Source organism: Phoca vitulina, unplaced genomic scaffold (assembly GCF_004348235.1).
Source record: "Phoca vitulina isolate PV1807 unplaced genomic scaffold, GSC_HSeal_1.0 scaffold4, whole genome shotgun sequence".
Taxonomy (NCBI): Eukaryota; Metazoa; Chordata; class Mammalia; order Carnivora; family Phocidae; genus Phoca; species Phoca vitulina.
In genome coordinates this window covers 41,742,626-41,763,729 of record NW_022589707.1, presented here as the reverse complement: position 1 = coordinate 41,763,729, position 21,104 = coordinate 41,742,626, and the positions used below count along the sequence as shown (strand labels likewise).

At 36.4% G+C, this 21,104-nt stretch overlaps 1 protein-coding gene across 2 annotated transcripts in view; it reads right to left on the bottom strand.

Annotated features, from left to right (window-relative positions):
* Positions 1 to 21,104, bottom strand: part of SKAP2 (src kinase associated phosphoprotein 2) — a 166,018-nt gene that overhangs the window by 57,840 nt on the left and 87,074 nt on the right. For both annotated transcript variants that reach the window (XM_032401888.1, XM_032401889.1), the window contains exons 5-7: positions 15,411 to 15,488; positions 14,070 to 14,153; positions 214 to 338 (exon numbers count right to left, since the gene is read on the bottom strand). In XM_032401888.1, coding sequence (XP_032257779.1) covers positions 214 to 338; positions 14,070 to 14,153; positions 15,411 to 15,488 — 287 coding nt within the window. The remainder of the gene's footprint in view (positions 1 to 213; positions 339 to 14,069; positions 14,154 to 15,410; positions 15,489 to 21,104) is intronic.

Here is a 21,104-nt window from a genome sequence, read left to right as displayed (position 1 = left end):
CTTGTTCCCTTCCAAGAGAAGATATCACAACTAATCTGAAATTTTTTTTAAAAAATGTATTTCTTCTTATATGAATGTTCACTGTATAAAATCAGTATCTTTTATTATTATTAACATGTCAGGGAGAGTTGTTTTAACAAAATGTTAATGGCTTTATAAATGAAATCAGAACATTTTATCAACTTAATTTCAAAACAACACAAAAACTCCAACCTGATAGATGCGTTTATCAGGAGCAGAGATTTCAAAACAGCAATCTTTCTTTCCATCCTTCCTGAGAGTGTTATTCATTCTGACATTGTAACCATCTATTGCAAATTCACCTTTCTGTTGCTTGTCTGTGGAAGATAAAACAAAAGTTAGAATTTCATTTTCTGCAGTGAATATAAACACCCAGTTGATTATCTTTTATTTAGATTTTCTCTGTCAATTCTTGAAAGGGTATTTTTTTGGTCATATTGTTTTCATAGTATTTAATGTTTAAATAGTTTCTAGATATCACTTCTAATTCTAAAATTACAGAAGTATTTGGGATGGTTGGGTTCACAAAGGATATCTTAGGGAACAAGAGGAAGAGGTCCACAGATAGCCTTATTCAGAAAGAAGTATGGGAATAGGACACTTTGTTGTAGGGAAAATCCAAGAACTGGAACTTGGAACTTGCTGGACAAACCTACTCCAAATCCATGGCTCTCTCAGAATTATAAGCCAGTGGGAAAACCTGGAGCTGCAAACCCACTGGGCTTTTTTACCACCGTCCCTTCTCATTACCACCTTCCAACACCCCACCCCCAAAAAAGTCTCTAAAACACGGCTCTTCTTTTAAAAAATATCTCCTAAATTGGTACAAACTGAACTGTAAATTTAAAAAGCAAAGCAAAAAAAACCTACTAATTATAAAAAGCTATGAGGGGAAAACAAAGCATTTGGATGGAAAGGAGAGGTAAAGCAAGCACGGAAGCATTAGTTGCTGAAACAAATCCAAAGAAAAGTAGGTTTCTTAACCAGTCAGTGAACCGGTCAGCTAGTAAAGCATGGCTGAATCCCACATGATGAGGAGACAAAAGAAAAGACAACTTGAGCTTTAGTCAGATATTATTTTCAAGACAAAGTAGAAATACAACAAAGGATTTAAAACTCTGAGACGGAGATAAAATTGGTCTGCTTTCCGACTTCACCCAGTTATACTATTTTGATAGAAAAGCTGCACCACTACAGGTTTACTTCCTAGGTTAACTTGCAATTTCAAGATCATGAGTAAGGGCAACTGTCTCTTTTATTGAGCTCGGGGGAAATCTAGAAATGCTTCCTATCATGGGGTGGAAGGCTCTCTCAGCCCTGTGAACCAATAAAACATTTATCTCCTTTTCTTAATACACTAATTTAATGGCTGAAGTAACATATATTTTTAAAAAGTTATTGAGGGACACCTGGGTGGCTCAGTCGGTCAAGCACCTGCCTTCGGCTCAGGTCATAATCCCAGGGTCCTGGGATCGAGTCCTGCATTGAGCTCCCTGGCTCAGCAGGAAGCCTGCTTCTCCCCCTGCTGTGCACACGCGCTCTCTCTCTGACAAATACATAAATAAAATCTTAAAAAGAAGATTCATTTAAAAAGTTATTGAGATTATATCTTGTTCAAAACATCAAATGAGGAAAAAAAAATCTGAATTAGAAATTCCTGACTTAAATCTGAGCATTCTAATCATATTAAGTCATAATTTACATCTCCCCATGATCTAAAAATTAGAAGTTTGCCTTATGGAAAAAGTCTACAATGTACTCTATGATGTTCAGAAAAAAACAAAACTTAGAGCAGCATTTCCCAAAGTGTGTTTTATGGGATATAAATAGGGTCTATGATCAAATAAGTTTGGGAAATACTGAATTAAAGAGTTAACCAGGCTTTTTTACTCCAGGCCTTCTTGAGGCCCTTAATATATTTACATATTGATTACATTTCTATGAGAAAGATAGTATGCAGCATTTCACAACATGATTTGTCCATGGAACCCTTTTTTCATAGAACTTTTTATGGAACTGGTATTTCCAGGACATATTTTGCAATATATCTAATTGGAAAAATACTACTGGGGAAAAGTATTAAAATAATAAATGGTTAAGCACTGTTGCTTAACCTTAAATTCTCAAAGAAGACTAAGTCATTCATCCACTCATTGGAAAAAAAATCTATTATCGAGCATTTAAAACAAGCAAGGGAGCATTACAGGAATGGTGAGATAAACTCTAGAAACACCTTACCATACCTTTCCCACCTTCCCACTGCAACACATACACACATACACATAGGATACAAATTTAAGTGTTCCAGGAATATTACTCAGTGATCCACTAGATGGGCAAAAGATTTAATTTTCATTACAAAAAATGGAAATAATCAGAAGCCAAATAGTAAAGCCACAAAGAACAATTTTGAGAGATTTCTTTAAACTTTCCAGGAAAAAAAGGATTTTCAAAGACCAGATGAAAGAAGGTGGCTCCCTTGCTGCACAAGGGCTCAATTGCTCTAATCACTTGGTCCATCTCATCTAAAGCCCATGCTTTCTCTCTTTATTCTGGGTCTGAAATTCTTGGCAATGTAACATCAGGGATGGAAATGCATAAGGAGTGGTTTACATCTGGAGATGTAAAATTGGCACAATTACAAAGACTGAGTTTGGAAGAACTGCAGGGAGCAGGAAACTTTCTTGTGCTAGATCATCTAGAAATCAGACAACCAGGCAGCCAAATGAGGTGACCTCTCCTTAGACTAGCAGATCCACTTTAGACAAAACCTCCAGAAATATACTATAGGGCCATGTCCCAGATCTTCTGTTAGAGTCTAAGAGGAGGACATGAGCACCCTCTAGTCAGATGAACCAGAGAGAGGCCATGAATCCAATCTAGAGATAAGTGCCCCAATTACAGAGACAAGGATAGACAACCTCCAAACATAAGTAAAAGAGGAAAAGCAAACAAAGGAACACACGTGCCATAAAAATACTATGTGATAAAAAAACATAGCATTCAAGAAGTAAAAGAAAGAGCAAAGTAGGAGAAACAGATATAAATAATTGTTCTGTATCCTTTACAACGTAAAAAAAATCTAAAAGAGGTGAAAGATAAAACAATGTAATATAAAAAGAGAAATGGCTGAGACAGAAATTGGAATGGAGCTGGTAAAATACGGGGAAAATACTGTATAAGGAAATGAAAATGCAGCAGCAAAACAAATGACTTATTAAAGTGATAAAAAGCTGAAAATTTTGAACATTGTTGAAAAATCAGATCAGATACCCCTAAAACTTTCTACCCCGGTAGGTAGAAAAAAAAAGAATAAAGGGGAAGAGAAAAGAGGAATGTGAAGGATATGGAAGACTGACAAAAACATAAGAAAAAATGGGTGTTCCAGAAGAGTAACAAATAACACAGAGCCAATAATCAAAGATATAACAGAAGAAAACCTCATTCAGCCAAAGACAGACCTAGGTCTACAAAACAAAAGGTGGTATTTTCTAACCAAGTAAAACTAATAATAAAAAGAAACGAATACCTAGACCTATTCAGCTGATAGTTGAATATTTGGGAATAAATAATCATATATGCATCCAAGTGAGGGTAGAAGTATGGGAACAGAAAGGTTGAAGAGAATGAAGGAAATTCGTAACTCTTTCTCAATAGCTTTTGCAAATGCATAACCATTAAGTAGCCTTTTTTCTTATTAGCCAATGTGGGACAGAAAGTCCAAGACATGAAATTGGCGTAGACACAGCTTTGATAAGACTCTGTTCTTCTCTCTTTACATTAGCATCTCCTCCAGATAGAGAAAAGGAAGGAAACCATAGCATTATATGACAATCCATATAGCAGATATTTAATTTATGTTATATTTTGAAATTTACATATAAGTTAATTTATATATGATATATATATAAATTATATATTTATATATAAGTTAATTCCACAGTGCCTTCTAGGATAGTTTCAAGGACACTTGCTGGCTTGAGACAGACTGTTAAAAAAAAATAGTAACATGCCAATCGAATGGGAAATAAAGTCATATAAGTTGATTTATCCAAAACTGCAAAAGACTAATAAATATTGCATCTAAGTGAACTTCCCAAATAGCAGAAGCTTATTCCTTTAAGTGCCAAACACTTGTAAATGTTAGTCATTATAATAGAAATCTTTCTGAAAGATATACTTCCCTGACTTCTCAAACAATTCCCTTAAACATAATATAACATTTTCTTGATGATTTAGTATTGAGTATTTAGCTTTTATATTATAACACATTGATGCCCTCAGGATTTTTGAGGTGTTTGTCCCTCTATTAAATTTCCCTCAGCTTCTATTTCACACTTTAACCTTGTCTATATCATGCTGTTTGGATTTAATGTCTACAGAACTGAAGTCTGCCAGGAGAAACTAGATAATAAAACCTATTAAATCAGTAACTTAATTTTACACAATTCTAACTCAGTAGGTTCAAGGTAAAAAGGAGCTGGCTCTAATCACTTACAAAACAAAATGCATGAGATTAATGATAGCTATTTCCTTCTACTTTTTCACTGCCTTTTAGGTTTACAGCTGTGTTTTAGGTCTCTTAAGTGCACAAAGACAACTCACATTTCCTGAGCTCCTTCTGTAGGCCCAGAAATTTAAACATATCTCATATATACCATGAAATAATTCTAAGAGAAAGAAGGTATTTATTATATCCCAGCACTGGTGGAAAAACAAACCTTAAAACAACCAATTTGCTCACGGCCACATAACGAGTAGACTGTAAAAGCCAGGACCCTAACATAAGTGATTCCAAAGACTTGCTTTTTTTCAACCATTTCACCCTGTCTGCTAGAAGGATGTTTCTCAAAGTATATTTCAAGAATCACCAACTATGTTAGATCTTGCATGCTAATTAAAAATACAGAAATGGCTACTACTTTGCACTTGCTGTATGGAAATCTCTGGGAGTGGCTCCAGGAAACAAAGTTTTGGCAAGCATCCCAGGTGATTCTGATACACACTAATGTTTGAAAAACCACTGTTCTAGAACATGCAATTTATGAAATCTTCATAGAGATGAACGTTATCTTGCATTTCCTCCTGCAACTTGGGTCCAACTTTCTCAGCTTGCTTTATGGGCTCCTCTACCTTTGCCTATCTCTTAAACAGCCATGATGCATTGTATTCTTTTTTTTTCCTCATTTTTAAAAATTATTATGTTATGTTAATCACCATACATGACATCATTAGTTTTTGATGTAGTGTTCCATGATTCATTGTTTGTGTGTAACACCCAATGCTCCATGCAGAACGTGCCCTGTTTAATACCCATCACCAGGCTAACCCATCCCCCCATCCCCTCCCCTCAGTTTGTTTCTCAGAGTCCATAGTCTCTCATGGTTCCTCTCCCCCTCTGATTTCCCCGCCTTCATTCTTCCCCTCCTGCGATCTTCTTCTTTTTTTTTTTTTTTTAACATATAATGTATTATTTGTTTCAGAGGTACAGGTCTGTGATTCAACAGTCTTACACAATTCACAGCGCTCACCATAGCACATACCCTCCCCAATGTCTATCACCCAGCCACCCCATCCCTCCCCCGCCCACCACTCCAGCAACCCTCAGTTGAGATTAAGAATTCCTCATATCAGTGAGGTGATATGATACATGTCTTTCTCTGATTGACTTATTTTGCTCAGCATAATACCCTCCAGTTCCATCCACGTCATTGCAAATGGCAAGATTTCATTCCTTTTGATGGCTGCATAATATTCCATTGTATATATATACCACATCTTCTTTATCCATTCATCTGTCGATGGACATCTTGGCTCTTTCCACAGTTTGGCTACTGTGGACATTGCTGCTATAAACATCAGGGTGCACGTAGCCCTTCGGGTCCCTGTATTTGTATCAGGAACACAGCAGAAATGTCCACTATCACCACTGCTATTAAACATAGTATTAGAAGTCCTAGCCACAGCAGTCAGACAACAAAAAGAAATAAAAGGCATCCAAATCGGCAAAGAAGAAGTCAAACTCTCACTCTTTGCAGATGATATGATACTTTATGTGGAAAACCCAAAAGACTCCACCCCAAAACTGCTAGAACTCATACAGGAATTCAGTAAAGTGGCAGGATATAAAATCAATGCACAGAAATCAGTGGCATTCCTATACACCAACAACAAGACAGAAGAAAGAGAAATTAAGGAGTCGATCCCATTTACAATTGCACCCAAAACCATAAGATACCTAGGAATAAATCTAACCAAAGAGGCAAAGAATCTGTACTCAGAAAACTATAAAATACTCATGAAAGAAATTGAGGAAGACACAAAGAAATGGAAAAACGTTCTGTGCTCATGGATTGGAAGAACAAATATTGTGAAGATGTCAATGCTACCTAGAGCAATCTACACATTCAAAGCAATCCCTATCAAAATACCATCCACTTTTTTCAAAGAAATGGAGCAAATAATCCTAAAATTTGTATGGAACCAGAAAAGACCCTGAATAGCCAGAGGAATGTTGAAAAAGAAAAGCAAAGCTGGCAGCATCACAATTCCAGACTTCAAGCTCTATTACAAAGCTGTAATCATCAAGACAGTATGGTACTGGCACAAAAACAGACACATAGATCAATGGAACAGAATAGAGAGCCCAGAAATGGACCCTCCACTCTATGGTCAACTAATCTTCGACAAGGCAGGAAAGAATGTCCAATGGAAAAAAGACAGTTTCTTCAACAAATGGTGCTGGGGAAATTGGACAGCCACATGCAGAAAAATGAAACTGGACCATTTTCTTACACCACACACAAAAATAGACTCAAAATGGTTGAAAGACCTAAATGTGAGACAGGAGTCCATCAAAATCCTAAAGGAGAACACAGGCAGCAACCTCTTCGACCTCAGCCGCAGCAACTTCTTCCTAGAAACATTGCCAAAGGCAAGGGAAGCAAGAGCAAAAATGAACATTGGGACTTCATCAAGATAAAAAGCTTTTGCACAGCAAAAGAAACAGTCAACAAAACCAAAAGACAACCGACAGAATGGGAGAAGATATTTGCAAATGACATATCAGATAAAGGGCCAGTATCCAAAATCTATAAAGAACTTATCAAACTCAACACCCAAAGAACAAACGATCCAATCAAGAAATGGGCAGAAGACATGAACAGACATTTTTCAAAGAAGACATCCAAATGGCCAACAGACACATGAAAAAGTGCTCAACATCGCTCGGCATCAGGGAAATCCAAATCAAAACCTCAATGAGATACAACCTCACACCAGTCAGAATGGCTAAAATTAACAAGTCAGGAAACGACAGATGTTGGCGGGGATGCAAAGAAAGGGGAACCCTCCTACACTGTTGGTGGGAATGCAAGCTGGTGCAGCCACTCTGGAAAACAGTAGGGAGGTTCCTCAAAAAGTTGAAAATACAACCCAGCAATTGCACTACTGGGTATTTACCCCAAAGATGCATTGTATTCTAAATCTTCCTCTCTTCCTGCTTTATAGTTTTCTCTGGGCAACCTCGCCCAATCCTAAGGATTAAACTCCTATCAGTATCTTGTGATTCATAATTCCATATTTTTAGTCCAGCTTCAGGATTTTATATCTAAATCTCCATTTGCTCACTATACATGTTTCACTTCTTTAATGTCTTATGGGCACAATAAATATAACATTCCCACAATGGAGAGCATCTTATCCCGACTCCCACAACGCTTGTGATCTTTTTTGTGTCCTCCTTCTCAATCAATGGCACCTCCATTAACTGAAGGCTCCAACCCAGAAAACTGAGCATCATTCTTGATTTCTTCCTTTCTCTTCTTCAACCGCTCCTACATTCTCTCCCTCCACCCCAACATCACCTATTTTTCCAATCAGTCCTATTTTTCTTACAAATATGCTTGCTTTTTTCTCTTTTTCACTGGCTCTCAGAAAATATGCTTGAGGGGCGCCTGGGTGGCTCAGTCAGTTAAGCGTCTGCCTTGGGTTCAGGTCATGATCCCATGGTCCTTGGATCGAGCCCCACTTAGGGCTCCCTGCTCAGTGGGAGGCCTGCTTCTCCCTCTCCCTCTCTCACTTGCTCACTTGCTCACTCTTTCTCTCAAATGAATAAATAAAATCTTAAAAAAACTTTTTTTGGTAACATCTGCTTCTTATATTTAAGAAGGCCTTTCTCCTTAGTGAATAACTCTTGTTATTTCCATAAGTATTAATGCTTATTAGTAGGAAAAAGGAAAATATGCCCCTTAATACTAAACCTTTCCATTAAACTTCATCAAACTGATTAACAACTTGCTTTAGGCCCTCAAGTCAAGATATATGAACACTTTTCCTTGTTTGTACAGCTCACAGAAATACAGATGCCAATGCTAATTCAGCCACTTGAAATATTCTTCTGGTGTTTTGAGTTATACTGCGAGGAAATATCAAATTATTACTATTTTAAGTGAAAAATACTATATGCTATATATATGTTACTTGAGGGCCCCAAGTGGCTCTGAGTAATAAACACAGGCACTATTTATGAGTCCAAAGGGAGACACTTTAGCTGGAATTAACAGTGTGGCTCATGTGGTAGCAGGAAATTTCAGGCATTTCCAAAACCTTTTTCCCCCCTTTAAAATAAAAGCACACCGCAAGGATAAAAATCAAGTGGTGTCTGTACATATATTTTCAACCACAGGTATAAACTTGGTTAAAAAAATAAGGTAGCATGAGGTAGCATGGGGAATAAATAAATTACAGGCATTTTTGTAGAATGGGAATTTAAAGCCCTGTTTCTCCTTTTTTTGGCTATACCGACTATTTTCCTCTACAACCAAAAATCAGATCATTATGATATGGTCTGTTAGACTAACATAACAGATAGCTATTGTTAAGATAAACATTACACAAAGAGAATCTTACTATCCTATACATATGATCCTCTTGGAGCCTCCTATGATAATTAAGAGAAAAAATGGCGCTCGTGCTATTTATGCAAATGACAGGCACTAAAAGCATGTGCGAGAACCCGCAGCTCCGTCATGCACGTAAGGTGTTAAACAACCTCCGTGGACTCTCAGCTTCAGCACACATCTTGCCTCCAGTTCACCTTCTCCTAACAACTGTCAACATGATCTTTTTTTTTTTTTTTAAGATTTTATTTATTTGACAGACAGAGAGAGAGAGAGAGTGCGTGCACAGCAGGGGGAGCAGCGCAGAGGGAGAAGCAGGCTCCCCACGGAACAGGGATCCTCATGCGGGGCTTGCCGGGACCATGACCTGAGCCAAAGGCAGATGCCCAATTGACTGAGCCACCCAGGAGCCCCTCCACATGATCTTTCCAACATCCAAGCGGAGTTTGTCATGCCATCTGCTCACCTCCCATGCTCACAAACATTCACTGTCCCTCACACACAGGAAAGGCCAAACTTCTGCCTGGGGCATGTAACAACCTGACCCCTCCCTTCCCAGCTCACAAGCCCTCATTCACCTACTGCCCCAGTGAGCTGGCTCCTGCATATCATCCCATTTTATGGGTCCCCTGTGCCCATTCCTCTGAGCCAATGTACTGATGGGTATTAAAGAGGGCACATACTGAATGGAGTACTGGGTGTTATACGCAAACAATGAATCATGGAACACTACATCAAAAACTAATGATGTAATGTATGGTGATTAACATAACATAATAAAAAAAAAGAATACCTGACACATATGTGTTCAAAGAAAATCTACCATCTATAGATTTATGTAGATACATAGCAGTACATAGTTTGACTTGAAATGTCTACCTTCAATCTATACATATCTTCAATCTATAGATATATTTTTAAATCAAACTGTGTCCTCATTGCAAGCCAACCTGACTTGTCATATATATATACATACATATGTATATATGTCATATATACACACACACACACACACACACACACACACATCACCGTTTTTTTTTGTTTTTTTGTTTTGGACAGACATCCATGCTAGTTTATTTTATTTTTTTATTTAAATTCAACTAGCCAACATATATAACATTAGTTTCAGATGTAGAGTTCAGTAATTCATCAGTTGCATGTTAACACCCAGTGCTCTTCACATCACGTGCCCTCCTTAATGCCCATCACCCAGTTATCTCACTCCCTACCCCCCTCCCCTCCAGCAACCCTCAGTTTCCTTCCCATAGTTAAGAGTCTTTCATGGTTTGTCTCCCTGATTTCTTCCCATTCAGTTTTTCCCTCCCTTCCCCTATGATCCTCTGTGCTGTTTCTTATATTCCTCATATGAGTGAAATCATATATATCACGGTTTCTTTATCCATTCATCTATCAATAGACACTTAGGTTGTTTCCATGTCTTGGCTATTGTAAATAATGCTGCAGTGAACATGGGGTGCGTGTATCTTTTCAAGTTAGTGCTTTCGTTTTCTTCAGATAAATACCCAAAAGTTGGATTGCTGGATCATATGGTAGTTCTACTTTTAGTTTTTTGAGGAACCTCCATACTGTTTTCCATAGTGGCTGCACCAATTTACATGGTATAATAAATAACTTTTGATGTACATTTTAAAAGACTTGGTAAGACCAAAGCTACATGCAGCTGCCACATACTGTATGGCAACTAGAATTTTCTTTAATTGGGGAGTGGAGGTAGGGGCAAAAAAACCTGCTGAGTGGGAATAAAAGAGAGATACTACAAACTAACCACGTCTCTCTTAAAAGTGGGAAGAGATAAGGTTCATAATCCTGACTCAAGATTATATAGAGGTTAAATAGAAAAAATACAAAACAAAAAATAAATATGACTCTCAGCAGCCCTGTGAGGACCTTTCCTGCCTAGCCTAGTTTAGTGTCCTCCTAAATGATCCTGTTGATCCAGTCTCTATTCATTCCAATTCATCCTCCTCAATCCTATCACGATTACTTCCTAAAACCCAAATCTGGTTGTAGAGCCCTATGGTAAAAGGTCATGTTTAAGATAAAATACGCAGCAAGGCCCTTATTCTCATAAGGCTCTTGTCAGTCTGATTCAAACCCACTTCTTTAAACCTGTGGGCTCCCTTCCCTCACTCACTCTGTACTCTAACTTGATTCCAACTCTGGCATCATCCGAGGCCTTTTATAGCTCAGAATCTCTACTGTTCCCCTGCCCAGAATGCCCATTATATCCTTATCACAAACTCCTACTTGTGCTCACATATACTGTCACAAACTCCTACTCATTCTCTAAGGCCCAATGAAGAGTCCTCTCCATGAGGAAGTACTCCCTCACTCCCCTAGGCAGTTAGCCAGCCCTCCCTTGTTATCCAAAGATATATTTAAATCACTTACTGTACTGCATTGAAATGAGCAATTTACCTACTCAGGCCCCTCCTCTAGTCCCATGACTTCCTTTTCCTCTCACCGACTGTGAGTATCTCTAAGGCAGGATTATCTCTGAATCCCCAGGGCCTAGTATCTACCAAGTATCCAATAAATATTTATTCAATAAAAAAATGAATAAATGAGTGAGTGAATGAATGACTACCTTGATGGTACCCTGAATAGCTAAAATCTAAGAAGTTTGATGAATAGGATTTGTGACAATCAAAGGAAGAAGAAAGAGATAAAAGGATGGATGTGATTTCATAAAGTGATAAAATATATACATATGTATTACTTAAGGACTACAAATGGCCATGAATAATAAATACAAATATTATTTATGGGTACAAAGGTAAGTGCATTATTTACCCTAGAGGCTGGAACTATTCTTTCTAAGCCATTACTATCCTGATGGGTCAAAACGTTTTTTTGGCACACACAGTAAGTTATAAAATATGAACTATGCATCTGTCGAACAGTAACAAAGAACAGTTTAACCTAGAGTAAGTGGTATCAACTCCTACTGTGCCTCTATAATCCATTTATCTAAATCCTACTTAGTTGGAGGATTACAGTTCTCATATATCTAAACAGCTCTAAAGTTTAGCCAAATGGTTCAAATATACATCGTACACCAAGCTGTACAAATCAGCTATCTGGTTTCACAAAAGAAAGTAAAAGTTTCGTGTGACACATACATTTTCCTAGAAAGAAAAGGATACAAAGGAAGTAAATTAGGATCATGCCAAACAAGCAATTAAACAGTGTCCAAAGACAGATTTTTTTTCTGAGTCCCCAAAAGAAGAACTGGCCAAAAATTCTAAAGGAAGCAGCCAAAAGAACCACTAAAAACAAACCTAAACTCTCAACGGAGACTTCAGAGTAACAGGGAAAAGTTTTATGGAAATATACGCCAGATCCTCAAATATCTACATAAAGAAAGAACACTAGAATAGTAATTTTTAAAAAAAGCGGTGGTGGTACAAGTGGTTAAATGTACCACAAAATAATTAAAATACAAATTACAAAGAACATTCTTACCCTAAGTTCTCATCAAGTAAGAACAGAAATAGGAATTTAACTAATACCCCCCACAAAATAACTAGAATTTATTTACTGAAATAAATATACTTACTTGAAATAACTATAAACATCCCTTAGGTTTTGGGAAAACTCTTGCTAATCTTTGACCTAACAGTTGGTATATACCAGTGAGGACTAGGAGTAGATGAAACAAACATTAGTATTCATTGAGGCTTAAAGAAGTTAGAAATGAGAAACCTAACTGAACCAGAGTCACAAATATGCGAAACCTGCCTCCCCTAGTCTTATGAAATAGAGGATATTTCTTTGTGGAAAAGTAAGATCGTGCTCTCAATTCACAATGGTGTACCAAATTATATTTGTCATAATAATGTATGTTTATGACCTATGGTTATCATAACCGAACTCAGGCTTAAATATTCTGACAAAATTACCTACTTACCCTTAGCAGAAGAAAGAAGGCTGCCTGATGATAGTTGTTCCTAGTTTACACTTCACTGATGCCATTATTACATTTGAACATATTTTAAGTCAGTGACAGACTGCAAACTAGCCACTTAATTTTTAATTTGTTAACTCCATTAGCCAAAAGGTGAGCCCTACTTCTAGCATCACCTACGTAATTCAAATTTATCTGAAATGTGTACAATAATCATACCTGAAACATAAATTTCCAAACAACGCTGATAAGTAAACAATTCCATGGGAAAGCTTATATTCAGTGATATTGGACTTCTATGCCTTTTTTCTCCTTAAGTGTCCTTTCTGGAAATGAATGCTATTTCTATATTACCTTTACTTTACAATATTCAACTTCTGACCTGTTTTTCCTAGAAAAAAGCAAAACTAAGAAAGCTTACATTCTTTAAATTTCAGTATTTTATGGCTTTATCTGTTCAAATACTGAGCTTAAAATTATGTGGGCTGAGTAAGAGATGTATTAATTAGCAAGTAAAGTTGCAAAATGTATCTTATTGTTTCCAAATTAATGGTTAGAGCATGGACTCCACCATTATGCCTAGGCTCAAACCCCACATCTGCCACTTACCAGATCTGTGACCTTGACCAAGTTACTTAACCTCTCTGTCCTCAGTTTTCCAAACAGTAAAATAAATAGAGCTAATAACAGTACCTCCCTCACAGAGTTGTAATTAGACCAGTTAATGTCGCCAAAGTGCTTAGAACAGGAATCTTTATAGAGGTGTTTGCTGTTGTTACTTAAATCTGTGAAAGAAGCTAAGAAAGGCATCACATAGATTTCATTTTATCTAAAGTTTTCTTTTAAAAATATTTGAAAGAATAAAATACCTTTTCCTCCCTTCAGAACTCTCACGGCCCTAATGGTCTTAACTTTTCTAGAAATTCTACAATAACTTGGATGATAAATATTTCCTAAAATGAAAAGCCACGAGATTTTCATCTCTTTCATAATTCAATAAAACACAATTGTGTTAACTTTGAAGGCATTCTGGAATTTGGAGCATTTGGCAAAGAGTGAAATAGAATTATAAATTAGTCTCAGACTATAATTATTAAAATTCTCAGTTATTCTTTCTCCCATTGTCTTCAGTTTATTCTGTTACTAAAATGGGGGTATAAAATGGCCCCTAAAACCCTCCTACAACAGAAGTTGATATGACTTAATACCAATACTACCTTTATCACTTCCATAATAATAGAATACTGTTTTACTAAGAGCACACCAGCGTTTCTGCCATTCAAATCCCAGGAAGCTGTGATCTACAATAAAAGGGGAAAAGGAACAGTTTAGATAATACACATTACACATACAGCATAAATGTAACGCCATTTCCTTATTATAAAAGGAAACGTTTGTTGGCATGATTTCTAAGATTTCTGTTAGCTCTAAAATTCTATGACTAATTAACTTGTATCTTCTTCTCCAAGAGACAAACAAAAACAAAGCTAAAAGGAATAAAGTGATACGGAGACAGGACTGCTACACTTGTGGCTAACACACTTTCCTGACAGGACTGTCCAAAGGGCATGGGACGACATAGCTTTGAGACAACGGATTCATCTGGGTCTCATTTTCTTATCTGTTATAAAAAGGTGGGGGGGGGCGCCTGGGTGGCTCAGTTGGTTAAGCGACTGCCTTCGGCTCAGGTCATGGTCCTGGAGTCCCGGGATCGAGTCCCGCATCGGGCTCCCTGCTCAGCGGGGAGTCTGCTTCTCCCTCTGACCCTCCTCCCTCTCATGCTCTCTGTCTCTCGTTCTCTCTCTCTCAAATAAATAAATAAAATCTTTAAAAAAAAAAAAAAAAAAGGTGGGGGGGTTGGGGGGACACGAGGAGTTGACCTAGATTACTTCTATTATCTCTTTCAGCTTTAAAATTCAGCTAAGAAAACCAAGGAAAGCAAATAGAATATAAATAGAAAGGCCCAAAGGGACTACCTGTGAGAAAAGCAAAATGGTAATGAAGATACTTTCTGCTTTCTGTTTCCCATATAATAACACCACCTCCATATTTAATTTCCATTATATATTGGTGCTGAAAGAGTGAGACCATATGGTCAACTCCCGATTATCATAGCCAATGGAGAGGAACACTGAATGGATAACAGAAAATGGCAGACAACATGGCAGGCTTGATCTGAACCACAGCAGACATGGTGTGCACCAGGTCAGGTGCAGGATAACCTGCTGCTCAGCTGGGTGGCAGAAGGGTGAAAAATCCCATCCTTGAGAATACTGTCATGGCCCGCAGCCTTCCTCTAAGAGGCAGAAAACAGCTCCTGAATCATTTACAAATAACCAAGATTGGCAACTAAAAACCTGACCAAATGTTTCATTATCAAAAATTATTTAGAGCCAAAAACTATATTTTGTGGTTGGGATAATGTTATCAGATTTTCCTACAGTTTTAAAACTCTTCAATCCCCTAAAGTGAATATTGGCTCCATATGTATACTGCAACCATGTTCTATGTAAGGATAAAGCCATTTTTAGATTTTTCATTAGAATCTTACAGTTTACCTTTTCTGCGTTTTTCAAGGTAGCCAGCCTTTAAAACAAAAGGAAGGTCCTGTGCTGCAATTGGAGGAAACTGGTTTCCTGTGGGAAGTAGAGGAGGAAAAAAAAGTAGTGAGCAATCCATCTTAGAAAAACCAAGTACCAGATCTCATTAGGTTCAGTGTACTTGCAGTTACCCAAATTAATTAAATTCAAGTCTATTAGCTTTGTTTCAGATCCATTCCATAAACTTGTCTCTCTCCTGGAAATCTCTAGAGGAAAAAAGTGTTCTGAATTCCTATATCTTAATATATTATAATCCCCAAACACAGTAGTATTATGTAACTAGATGATCTCTACAGGGCAATACTTTATGATCTACATTCTCCAGGGAAAGGATCAGGGAACTATTATCAGTAAATGCCATAAATCCCTGAAAGAGAAGTTAGGAATTTCAAATAAATCACATAAGCTTCTTTCCACTTACATTAACTCTTAAAGTATTTTAATGCTTGTTGACTCTTAACCTGCATATCTCTATTCCTTCCAAGTAAAACATAAAATGATTTTTTCCCAAAAAAATCAAATGCTAAAATTTGTTTCTCTGGGTACACAGCAAATACAGAGAAATCTTGTAGACATTCAACTGAATGCTTTAGGTTTTTCTAGGACATTTCAGAGTCCAAAATTAAGTAAAACGATCTAATAGAGGGATGCCTGGGTGGCTCAGTCAGCTAAGTGCCCAACTCTTGATTTCGGCTCAGGTCATGATATTGAGGTCCTGAGATTGAGCCCAGTGTTGGGCTCTGTGCTCAGCGCAGAGTCTGCTTGTCCCTCTCCCCTGGCCTTTCCCCTACTTGCGCAAGTGCTCTCTCTCTCAAATAAATAAATAAAATATTTTTTAAAAAAGCTAATAGAACTATCATAAACAAATATTAGATACCTACAAAAAATTTAAAGATTAAGGCAAAAGTCAAGTCAATTAGAAATCATATATTTATGGTCATGAATAATAGGTTATTCATTAATTTCCCAAGTGTTCAATATTTTTACAAACGTCATTAGAACTATAATAAGTTATCTCAGCATTTTACTAGAACTCTAACAAGTGAAAACAACCAATCTAATGAAAATTTTTATGGAATATACCCAATGGAAATAGTGTCAATATAGTTTATAATTTTTTTTAAAAGTGTTTTGATAAGTTTACTATATACAAATTCATCATAGAATTACCAGGTAAGTTTCTTTTTAATATATTATAGGAATCACAATAATGATAAAATCACAGATATTTTTACTTAATAAAGTTTAGAATTAAAGCACCAATTTCAGTTCCATAGTAGACCAATTTTACTCAATAAACAAAACAATATCATTAAAATATATTTTAAATAGTGCACTGATTTTGAAATGTATATAAAAATTTTAGGGAGAGCCAATATAAACATCTGACTAGTTGTTCAGCAAATGTATCCATGTGTCTTTTTTCAGAATAAACTTGATCCATACAAAGGTAAAAAAATTTTACATAAAATATTTTACTATAATATTTTGTATTTAATATTTTGTACATATGTCAGTATTCCATGCATTGTAATTCTGTATAAAGGTAGGAAATGCTTTCTGTTTTGTTTCCTGTATCTTTCCAGATGATGTCCAGTATCTTGTAGACATTTCTGGCTGCCTAAAGGGTACATTGAGTACTTAGCTTTAGGAAACAGTCTATAAATGAGCTTCAGTTCCCAGAGCTATTACTGGCTCAGAACTCATTATTCCACAAATACAATTTAATTACATTTTACTTAACATTTGCACAAACAAAGTTAGATGTCATTTTCTCTGTTTCGAGAGAATATATAATAGATACAAAGACACAGAGTTGCGGACACATTTTTTTTTCCTTATTCTAAAAAATGTTAAGTACAAAAATTCACTAGTATACCTGGAAACTAAAACAAAACAAAACAAAAAGACTGTGTCATAGCAAGGCAGAGAAACCTAAACTTAACTAGGATATAAATATTAAATAAAATGGTTTTGTGCTATAACAGATACCTAGACACTGAGTTTTACACTGATACTGACTTTAAGATGCACGATATAGGTTACAGAGGTCTGTGATGACATCCCAGCACTGCAAATCTGTGCCTTTCCTTAGGTCACTAAGCCTCTTTGGGTATCAGTTTCCTCTTCTAAAACATGAAAAACTTCATTTCTAAGGCCCTCTCAATCCTAGGATTCCATGAAACATAGCCACATTCCTGTTTCTCCTGTACTTTCAGTAACAAATGGCCAAGATCCAAGATGGATTCAGTTTTCAAAGATATCAAATGTGGAATCTGTACACAACATATTTTTGGTAGAGCAACTGATAACTTCCTTTAGATCTAGCAAAGAATTGTTTTCTGTCCTTTCAAAGGTTGATTCCTAGCTAGAATCTTGGCCTGGAAGATCTGTGAAAGAAATATATAAATTAAATATTTTTGGCTAACAGACACATGAAAAAATGTTCATCATCATTAGCCATCAGGGAAATCCAAATCAAAACCACATTGAGATACCACCTTACACCAGTTAGAATGGCAAAAATGGACAGGGAAAGAAACAACAAATGTTGGAGAGGTTGTGGAGAAAGGGGAACCCTCTTACACTGTTGGTGGGAATGCAAGTTGGTACAGCCACTTTGGAAAACAGTGTGGAGGTTCCTCAAAAATTTAAAAATAGAGCTACCCTATGACCCAGCAATTGCACTACTGGGTATTTACCCCAAAGACACAGATGTAGTGAACACATATGGCACCCCAATGTTCATAGCAGCAATGTCTGCAATAGCCAAACTGTGGAAAGAGCCGAGATGCCCTTCAATGAATGAATGGATAAAGAAGATGTGGTCCATATATACAATGGAATATTACTCAGCCATCAGAAAGGATGAATACCCAACTTTTACATCAACATGGTCGGGACTGGAGGAGATTATGCTAAGTGAAGTAAGTCAAGCAGAGAAAGTCAATTATCATATGGTTTCACTTATCTGTGGAACATAAGGAATAACACGGAGGACATTAGGAGAAGGAAGGGAAAAATGGGGCGGGGGGGAATTGGAGGGAGAGATGAACCATGAGAGACTATGGACTCTGAGAAACAAACAGGGTTTTAGAGGGGATGGGGGAGGGGGGATTGGTTAGCCCGGTGATGGGTATTAAGGAGGGCACGTACTGCATGGAGCACTGGGTGTTATACGAAAACAATGGATCGTGGATCACGACATCAAAAACCAATGATGTATTGTATGGTGACTAACATAACATAATAAAATTTTAAAAAAAGAAAAAAAATTAAATATTTTCATATCCTAATAATTCTCCCCTCCACATGGAAAATTTGGAATTTCAAATCTTTTTTATTGTTTTTTTTTTTTTAGTGGCAAAAATTATTACGTATTCAATGGATATATCAAACAACAATAACCTTTAAGAAAATAATCACTACAGTAACTAAAAGATTGCTAATGATGTTAGCTTAGCATACTCCTTTCACAGAGCTTATTTTCTCACTTCCCATTATTACTCTTTTCAGAAAGGACTGACCAATGATTTGCTAGTACTGGTGATCTCTAAGGCTAATATGACATTTCCTTTTTAAAAAAAAAATAGGCTCATATCATGCTTAGACACAAAAATGGTCAGCTTCCTATTAGTAGGACCACAGAATTCCCAGGGCAATGAAGCCTTGGGGACAAGGCTTTAAAGACTGATACAGCGACTCATGTGATGACACTGGGGGCAAAAGCAGAGGTTGCAATTCACAGGTTTACCATCTGTTGGTCTCTCTGCCCCTTTGTAAAATGGCAAGTCACTATGAAAGCCACCAAGCAAAAACTGAATAACCATTAGGGTAATTCGAGTTTGCCTTTATTAACTCTACTTCTTGAAATGGAAATTCCAATAGCCTCATGAGAGTTCCACCATGTCTTCAATAGGTCTGTCTGAAACCAAAGAAGACAATAGCTATATGCATGCAGGAAATGCTTCATGAATATGACCCAAAAGATACCTAAGGTTCTGTTGAGTCCAATCAAAAGCTTCTATTTTATATCAAAAAACATATACATATTAAAAAAAACATATACATATATAATTGTGGCTTCTACTAATTTTCTTGGAAATCTACCAAAATATGTAAAATTCAAATGGCAATCATAGAATAATTAAGGGAATAATTAAGAATCAGAATTAAGAAAAATCTGAAATCAAGTATGTTCATCAATATCCACTAAAACAAGTCAAAATGCCATAGATCAAAAGTATGTGGATTATACCATCCATAGAGTTATATTATCCTTCCCATTCACTTAAAAGTGCTTCTTTTAATTATCTGGATTGGGTAAAATTGAATATGTATTGAATTTTAAATTTAGCTGATTAAGTTCTAACATAATTTTTACAGAAAGTCTTAATAAAAATGTTACTTACATTAAAAAAAAAGGTGCTTCTTTTACTTTGGAGTACAAATCAAAATTTGAACTACCTAAGTACATGTCTGAAGACTGCTTTTTTAGATAAATTTTTAATATAGGAGTACTGTTCCTAGCTCATAAAATTAGGTGGAAAGAAAATCTCTTTAAGATTTTTGATTCTTTGAACTAATTTTTTAGACCATGAGGTACCACATTTTTATAATATATTTAAATTATTTTAAAAAATTATTTCTAATGGAATTAAAAAATGTTTTATCTAAAAATTCCAGAGTTACTGATTTGTGGAAACTCTTGTAAGACTCCCTCAACTATTTATAAGGATGAAAGCATATCAATATGTTGAATCAGTCATTTAAAAATAAGGTTCAATATGAGAAATTTCACTCGGCAACAAGACTACTATTTCCTATAGTATTTATATGGGCACCCTTAACGCTTTTATATTTTGGGAAAGGCTGTTTTTTAATAATATATCATTAAATGAAAGATTTTATTTCTTTTAAATAGAGATGGTAACTATTTCATAGGATTGGTTTTTGTTTTTTATTTTTTATTTTTTAAGTAATCTCTACACCCAAGATGGGGCTCAAACTAGATCAAGCGTCTCATGCTCTAGGGACTGAGCCAGCCAGGCATTCCATATTTCACAAAAAGATTTTAAATCAAATTTTATCTCCTATATAGAGTAACTTCTCAGCTACTCTGTATCTGCCTATATTGTTTTTGTTTTTTGGTTTGGTTTGGTTTGTTTTAGTGGCTTAAAACAAAGCAAATTTATTATCTCATAGTTCTGGAAGTCAGAAGTCCAAAAAGCATCTCCCTGGGCCAAAATCAAGATGTCAGCAGGGCTGTGTTCCTCCCGGAGGCTCTAAGGAAGAATCTATTTCCTTGCCTTTCCAGCTCCCAAAGTCTGACCTATTTCACTGGCTATTGTCCCCCTGCCATCTTCAAAGCCAGCAATGGCCAGTTGAGTCTTTCTCACAATGCCCTCTTTGGTTCTGATTTTTTGCCTCCTTCTTGAGGATTCTTGTATTTACTTTGGGCTCACCTGGATAATCTCCTTATTTAAGGTCAGCTGGCAACCTTATTCCACCTGCAACCTTAATTCCCCCTTGCCAGGTAACAACATATTCACAGGCTCCAAAAATAAGAATGTGGACTTCTTTGGGGAGCTATTACTGCGTCGACTGCATCCCTCATTATACATACCAATTGGCTACTGGTTTTGTGTGTGT